At 37.0% G+C, this 8,658-nt stretch overlaps 1 protein-coding gene across 1 annotated transcript in view; it reads left to right on the forward strand.

Moving 5' to 3' along the window:
* The window catches only part of LOC106467568 (protein tumorous imaginal discs, mitochondrial-like), a gene marked incomplete at its 5' end in the record, with an annotated part of 23,639 nt that overhangs the window by 14,026 nt on the left and 955 nt on the right, over positions 1-8,658 (forward strand). Inside the window, one exon of the mRNA XM_022395766.1 lies at positions 7,164-7,316. Coding sequence (XP_022251474.1) covers positions 7,164-7,316 — 153 coding nt within the window. The remainder of the gene's footprint in view (positions 1-7,163; positions 7,317-8,658) is intronic.

Here is an 8,658-nt window from a genome sequence, read left to right on the forward strand (position 1 = left end):
GGAAGCAAATTCAAAAAAAAAGAGAGTCTAGCAAGTAATAAGACTTACTTACTTATTGTACAATCTTTGGCTCTTAGGTAAAGGATTATGGAAGGGTGAAACACAAGAGTTCTCTTTTAGTGTAACATACTAAATATACATTGACAGTGTTTTTGAAGCTTGTATTTTTGGTGCTTGCAAATGACCCGGGATCAGCTGGGGAGAATTTAGACTTGCTTTTTCCTGCTCCTTCTTTAACTAGGTCGGCCTCAATAGAGGATCATCTTGATCACCACCTCCAGCCCCTTTTTTTCAGTTGATTACTGGGTTTGTGAGGTATCTCCTATTGCATTTGACTCTACTCTTTCCTTGTTGGCAGAGAGGATGGCAAGTGACTACTTGGTTTTTCCTCCTTTTCCTGATATTGCTTTTTTTATGCAGGAAGATTTGTTGCTCAGTTACGTGGTGGGATAGCTATGCCTTGTCCCCTACGTTTATCGGAACAGCATGCTTTGGCAAATCACTGCAAAAATTCACATAGGATGGACCTTCTTTTGGAAACTGTGGGGGTCTAGTTTGGAACCTATGATCACTTTAAACAGATCAGTTTTCTGGGATTTGTTTTACTCTCACGACTTTCCTGAGGCATTTATCTTTGATCCAATTTTTTGTCGGAAGCCTATCACTGTTCCTCTCAGCAATTTGTGGACAAGTTGGGGATTTTGCTGACGTCTACCTCAGTCAGATTGTCTTCTTGAGTTCTTTCTCTGGTTTCCTGTTTTTTTTTTGTTGGGATTTATTGGGTTAGAAAGTGTTCATTTAATCTCTTTTGCTGTCAGGGAGTTATGGGAAGCTCTTTTTCTCCATCCCATGTTGTTTGCCGGAGTTTCAGAAATGTTACAATCACGAACTGATTCAGCTTGTTTACATTCTTCTTTATCGTCGTTGGCTTCTTGCCTTTCTGGCACTAATTTGGGAGTGTTGGCTCGTACTGTTTCCCGATCCCCTCCTTCGGTTCCCAGATTTATTGGTTCCCATAATAGAGTCTGTCCATATTCTCAAGGATCTTCAGCTCAGGTTGAGAGTTGACTATGGCGTTGGTGACTATCTTTTGGGTGGGGGAGCAGTGGGAGCACGATTGCATCACTTTCTGGACATCTGGAGTTCTTTCACCAGGGATCCATGGGTACTTCATGTTCTGGCTTCAGGGTTGGTCATTCAGTTTACATCACCTCCACCATTATCTGCACAACCTGTTGCCTTTTCACCTCCAACAGATCCATGACGAGTGTAACTTTGTTCCCAGGCCATAAGAGAATTGTTAGCCAAAAGGGCAGTAGGAAGGATTGATTCCATTCTTCCAAGATTTTATTCCCGTTTATTCATTGTACCCAAGAAGACAGGAGTGTGGCATCCAATCATCGATCTCTTTTGACTCAACCAATTTTTAGATCCTCCTCGCTTTACAATGGAATCTTTTCTCAACCTACGATGGCACTTTGCTCCAAGGCTCTAGATGACCAATTTCGATGTTACCAACACTTATCTCCATATTTTCATAGCAGAATCTTCCCAGATATTTCTCAGATTTGTGCACAAGAGTCAGGTGCTGCAGTTTAGGGCTCTACCTTTTGGTCTTGCATCAGCAACTTATTTCTTCTTCAGAGTTGTTCGAGCTTTTTCTCATCACCTGCATTCCTTGGGCCTGTGCACACATCATTATATGGATGACTGACTCCTTCTGGCACCATCCCATCAACTAGCAGAACAACACTCTCAGATTCTCCTTTTAGAAATCACAAAAGCAAGCTTCCTTATTAGACTGGAGAGATCTATTCTGTCACTGATGCGATATTTCATTCATCTGGGTGTGTTTTTAAATACTCACTTAAGTCCTGCTCAAGCACCTATCAGGCTTCAAGCCATGAAAAGAGCTATTAGGCTTTTAATTATGTCTCCTTCTATTGCTGTGAGGATTGGTTCTCTCTCTTTTGGATATGTGAGTATCCTTTGAGCCTCTGTGCAACCAATGGATCATGCTTTCCTATCCTTTGGATCATCCTGTCTCATGACTCAGGAGCAACATCGTTGATTGTGAATGATGGTTGGATTGGAACAACACTACTATTGGGGTACCCATTCCACCACCTTGTCCCAAGATCCATCTATTCACAGACACATCTCTTCAGAGATGGGGAGCTTATCTTCAAGTTCAGGAGTTCTAGGGTATTTGGACAGAAGACGAGTCTACCCTCCATATCAATGTTCTTGAACTCCTTGCAGTGCACTGGGCAATGGTTCGAGGTCTGTTTCTCTTGAAGGGAAAAATTGTCATGATACATTCCGACAATTCCACTGTGGTATCCCAGATTTCTCATCAAGAGGCACATATTCTTGAGACCTTTATTTTCGTAAGTTGGATCTTCTCTACTGGGCTCATTCCCATCGTATAAGTCTTTAGCATGTCATGTTCCAGGAGTGATGAATTTAATTGCAGATCGCTTGCCTCGACTCAACAGGATTCTTCCGACAGAATGGATGCTACATCACGAGGTTTTTCAGTGGATTTGCTCTCAGTTTTGGTCTCCAACAGTCGATGCCTTTGCATCTTATTGCAATTCTCAACTGCAGTTCTTTTGGTCTCTGATACCTTATCCTCAAACGTTGGTAGTAGATGCGTTCAATCAGAACTGGACAGGTTTACATCTGTATGCCTTTCCCCCGATTCAGCTGTTGCCCCAGGTTCTGACTATGCTTCGTTCCACTTCCCATCGAGTTCTCTTGGTTGCACCATATTGGCCAGCTTAAATGTGGTTTCCACTTCTTCGGTATCTGCAGGAATGTCTACCTCTACCTCTTCCACATTGGCAGTCTCTGTTGAGACAACCTCGATCAGACATTCTCCACCCAGATGTTCAGAAACTCGATTTTCATGCTTGGAAGTTATGTGGAATACTTATTGTCAGTGGTGTATTAGAAAGAATGTAAACCCTCTTCATCCTAAAGTATCTATCATATCCTATTTTATGACTTGGGTATTTAAGAGGGGGGTCTTGCTTTGTTTTCGGTAGCATCCTTATGCACTATTTTTTGGTATTCTAAATATCAGAAGGTTTTTGAATCGTTAGTACTATCAGGCCTACTCAAATCCTTTCGTATTCTTTGACCCAAACAACCTTTTCAATTATCAAATTGAGATTTTACAGTTGTTTGACATGCATTGTCTCATCCTCCCCTTTGAGCCCTTAGCTTTGTGTTCTTTGTTTCACCTTTCACTTAAATTGTATTTTTTGTTGTTGTTGGCTTGTGAGTGTCGTCAGAGTTGTTTGCAATCCATGTACATCAGACTTTTTATCATTCCACATTTGTCCTGCTTTACCCTGATAGGTTTTTCTTCCCAAGACTCTGGCAGCCAGGGAAGGGGAAAGATCCTTCTCAACAATCCATTTGCCAGCTATTTCTCACCTTTATGACCACTCCGATCCTGATCGTTTGTTATGTCCTGTTAGGGCCCTTAAGTATTATGTGGCTCATACTAACTCATTTTGAGGTAGTAGGAATCAAGTGTTCATTCATTGTAATCCTTCTATTTCCCGGGATTTATCTCCCACTACCCTAACGAGGTGGCTTTGTAAATTGATTCACTTGGCCTATAATGGATTGTTACAGGAGAGGAATCTTTTGTGTGTCACATCTCACCAGATTTGTGGTATCTCTATGTCATTAGCCACCCAGTTGAATTTCCCTCTGGAAGACATTGTGCAGGCTGGTATGTGGACTACTACTACTACTTTCCTATCTCATTACTTGCATGATCTGGCAGTTTCCTCTTCTGAGGGTTTTTGACTACCCCCTGTAGCTATTTTGACCACATCTGTTAGATTTTAACCGTAGGTATTTTCTTCAATCATATACTCTCTTATTTCCAGGGTCCCTATATTTCTCACTGGATCCCACTCTGTGGCAAGTGTTGCCTAGGAAGGTATGCTTTCTTTTTTCAATCTTGCACTAGCAACCACTTTCACTATAATTACTACAGGTTGCAACAGGCTCTATCGAAATGGGGTGTTCCATAAGGCTGGTATTACCTTGTAATTATGGACTGCCACTCATGGACTATCGTGAGTAAAGCTAAAGGGGATCCTGCCTGTTCCTGCCGATTTTCAGGTTAGTTTGCTTTTAAAAATGTAGGAAAGTTGATTCGCCTATTGCACAGTTTCCAGAGCAATGTTCCTCAGGACTTCCCAATGCGTATCACCCCCCCCCCCCAGATTTTATTAGTGGAGCTCATAATTCATGTTCAGATTTGATACGAAGCTATCTGGTTGGTGGGTGCACGGCCCTTCTCAATGTTGGTTTTGTATATCTCCTTATAATTCTGAATGCGAAGTGGTCCCATCTTAGGTCCTTGGTTGAGCACAGGTTCCACATCCCCTCCATAATTCCAGGGGCAAGGGGAATACTCCTTATCCACTTGGTTAGAGAGTGAGGATGAATATTCATAATGCCAGACTGGGTGAGTTCTGTTCCTTTGTTCGAGTAAGGCATGCATAATCTGGTCATTCTGAGCCTGGGGTGTTGCCTTTTGGACTTCTTCAGATTTAGGAGAAAGTTTGTCCTCTTTGGTGTTGCTTACTTTCTTATTGTTATACTGGTGGTGCAAAACGCATCGCCTTGGTTGGGATCCAATCAAAAGTATCTATATATATAACTTTGCGGTCCAATAGCCCTAGCCACCAACATGGGATATAGGTACCACAACCACCTTAATTCCAACCCTGAGTTGTGGAACCTCGATTATCTGGTTGGGGCTGGCCTATACTAACAATTACTCATATTCTATTCTACCTTTGATATAGGAACTGAGTTCCAGGTGAAGAGCATACCTGTTCTGGATGTAGTGTGGTTCTCCCACTCTTGTACCATCTTTGTCTTGGTACACTCCTTTTCTATAGAGACACTTTCTGTATGGTTCATGCCTGCACTGGCCTCTCCACATTCTAAGTGTAGATTTCTAGCTATAGTGTCAGTGGAGGTAAGTATGTTTGGGAAGATAACATTTTCCTAAACTGAAAATGTATTTCTAATAATACTTACCTCTGCTAACACTCTCCAGCCCTACCTCCTCACTAAAAGCCAGTTTATGTCACGAAAAAGTAATTACATTATCTGAATTAGGTGCTTATATACAGTACCTAGATAGAAGGTGCATTGAAGTTGGTGGAGAAATTTCCAAATCAGAATTTGCCAAGGGCATTTGAGTGGAGTATAAAAGACTGGAGCAAGCATTTTTAGGTTTTTGTATGCATTTTGAAATAACAAAAAATCAAATTACTATATCAATACCACAAAATTCCACTATAATTTATCAGGCTTAGTAACTAAGCTGTATTTTGGTCTAAAATAATATATTTCAAGCTCCATTATCTCTTGATTTACCACTTTGATTTTACCATGAAAAGAATGGGTTTCCCATGTAAACACTTCGCAGATGCTGAGAAAACAACATGGGGAATATTCTGAGTTTTCGATTTGTTATACACACGTCATTAGGCGAAGTAGATGTACATAATCACTGTGATGGATTTATTATTATATATTTATTTTAATATCAACGTTTGTGTAGATTACATTTCTATTTAGAAACATACATAGCTTATACTGTTAAATATACGTCAACTGCTCATCGTGTACCTTCGATAAGATATTGAAGAAGTTCCCAACTAGAAAGAAGACTTTATAATGCTTGTAAGTTTGTGAAACTTTTGTATATAAATCATTGTTTGTAATAACTGTTATTGTAAATTGTATTGTTATGTGTATATTAAAACATATTTGTATAAAAGACAACTGTGTGTATCAATTATGTTGGCAAATATCATAAACTGACTATATATCAGCTTTTACTTAACTGATGAATCCAAAGTACATTTTAACTACTAAATTTAAATTATCAATTGACTCCATTTCAGACCATTTGAAATTCTACTACGTAACTGCATGTATTTCCAAAAATATAAGCAGTGGGCAAGGCCATCTTGGTTGATTTACTAGATATAATAATATATTTCAGGAAATAGAAAAGATAGTAGATTCTTATTTGATATTTTAGCTTGTCAATATAGATAATTTGAGTTTCTAATTTGTAAGAAACTATACACTTTGTATTTAGACGTCACAAACATCTAATTTGAGCCAAAACTGCATTCAACATACCATGTGACACACAAAAATTGATATTTAGGATTTTTTTTTATATTTACTTTTAAATTAAGAAATTAACTAATGTCTAATACTAAAATTTGGATAATACGTACATTCATAAAATAATAGATCAGTAGAATTTTGAATGTAAATCTACAAACATGATGACATGCCCTTTGATCCCTGACCGTAAGAACACCCATTGAGATAGGATTAAACTATAGCAAATGTGTGTGTGTGTGTGTACCTCTGCTTTTATGTGGAAGTTATTCTTTTGTCTGCAAGCTCAGACAGGCATGTTAAAAAAAAATGTGGTCATGGTCAAATCAGGGAAACACTCAAATGCCTTGAGCAGGTAAAGTGCTGTGTTCCTGGAAAGTTATGATTGGAAATTTTGCAAGTGACTGAAGTATCATGAAACTTAAGTGATAGTTTTATCCATGGTATTACAGAATCAGCTTTAGAAAAAGGACAGTGTAGTAAAATGCATGAATGCACATGGAGAAAATACTTCTCTACCCCTTGCTGTTCAGACTCAGTTACTAGGCTAATTTCTAACCAGATATTTAGTATTGCTAATGAAATCTGTATGTATTAGATTTGTAATTTTTTTTCATAGTTTAAAAACTTTTGCTATTGATAAATTGTAGTATGTAAAGTAGTTACTTTGTTCATTACATCATGAGAATCACCTATAGGTTCAGGTATTTAGCCCTTCTAAATTATCACAGACTTGTACAAAGAATTAGGAACTTAAAAATAAAATATTTATTAGTTGGTTGGTTGTGATAAATTTTATTTGGTGGATTGATTGCAGAACATTGTTAATTTGTCCTTTGTTTTAATTTAATCCAGATTAAATTAGAAATAAAACAACATAAAAAGTTACTTTCAAAAAATTAAAGGTTTAAAAAATAAACACCATTTTTGTTGTATGATCTTTTTCAAACATATATTTTTTTTTCTATGTCGCAAACTAGGTCATTATGAATTTGACTTTCCGAGAAGCATCTCGAGGAGTCAACAAGGATGTTATAATTAATGTTCCAGACACTTGTAGTAAGTGTAATGGTTCACGCTGTGAACCTGGAACTGAAGCAGTCAAGTGTCCTTCTTGTAATGGAACAGGAATGGTAGGTAAAGGGTGGGAAAAATATTCCCTGTTACTTTACTATATTTCCTGTAAACTAAGAAATGAATAGTGCAAAGTTCTTTATAATTTTCAAATCTTTCTTTGAGAGTTATAGTAAGTATAAGAAAAACAGTTTGGCTGTGTTATTAGACGATGAGATAGACTTTGTGTTGCAATAAAAGTGAGCAAGTTCTTCTCTGACTTCTGTTTTGAGTGTAGTGTATTATTAAATGATCCTTTTTCTGATTTAGTTATGTCTCTTGGCCACTTTGTTAATTTATGATTGGAATGGAAAAAAAAACTGGTACTTTTTTTTTGGAAATTTCATCCAAACATGAAGTCATCAATAAAAAATATATTTTTTTTCTATTCAAGTTTTTTTTTATGAGAGTGAATATAAGGGAGTGTATAGGAACCAAGTGGAAGATGAGGGAGATACTTCTTCCCATGAAGACTAAAATGGAGTGATTTTTGCATTTTATAGGTTCATCTACTAATGTTAAGCTATTAGATATATAGTCTCATCTATTAGAAAACAGCAAAGATCCATGGTGTAAACAAACAAGGAAAAATTTGGAAGTGAATGCCTTTTGAAATAAAATTTGCATCTTTTGCATTTTTATTAGACCTATAATGTATAGTATATGTGCATTAGGGTAAATAACACAATTATAGTTTACATTGCCATGAAAACTGAAAATTTCTCATTAGTGAATAATTGTTGCCTATAGGCATAGATGTGTTACATGTTAGCCTACATCCTTAGGAAAAGTAGCTTCCTAAATAAGGTTGAGTGGGGCATGTCAATTATTTAACATTATCAGCAGTCAGGTAATAATGGTATGTTTTAGAATATACATATACTAGTAGATTCCCTCTTAAATATGCCTATTTTAAGTCTTCAGCTTCTATAGATTGTAATATAAGTGCATTTTATTGCTATATTTACCAACCTGTTTTACTTGGTTTGAGTTGTTGGAGTTTTTAAATGCCAAATTAAGAAGCCCACTCAAACATAGTTTGAATAACAGCTAAGTGAAGTGCATAAAATTCAGCTGTTAGCAAAGTTAATTGCAAGTTAGCTTAGAATTTTTAACTTAGATTTTTGTGTGGAAAAAATAAGAAATATTGCTGTAAGCATATATATATATATATATATATATATATTTTATGTTTGAACTGTGAGCTAGTGAACTTGTGATCAGTTTCTGCGGAGTGTCATATTTATTGTTGTGGATAATGAAAAAGACAGAGTATTGTGATTTAACAATAAAGTTACCCAACACGTTTTAATCGTTTTGTGTTTGTGTTCAAATAGTTTTACTATTGGTTTCTAGAGTGGT

Source organism: Limulus polyphemus, unplaced genomic scaffold, assembly GCF_000517525.1.
Source record: "Limulus polyphemus unplaced genomic scaffold, Limulus_polyphemus-2.1.2 Scaffold2664, whole genome shotgun sequence".
In the NCBI taxonomy this organism is placed as follows: domain Eukaryota; kingdom Metazoa; phylum Arthropoda; class Merostomata; order Xiphosura; family Limulidae; genus Limulus; species Limulus polyphemus.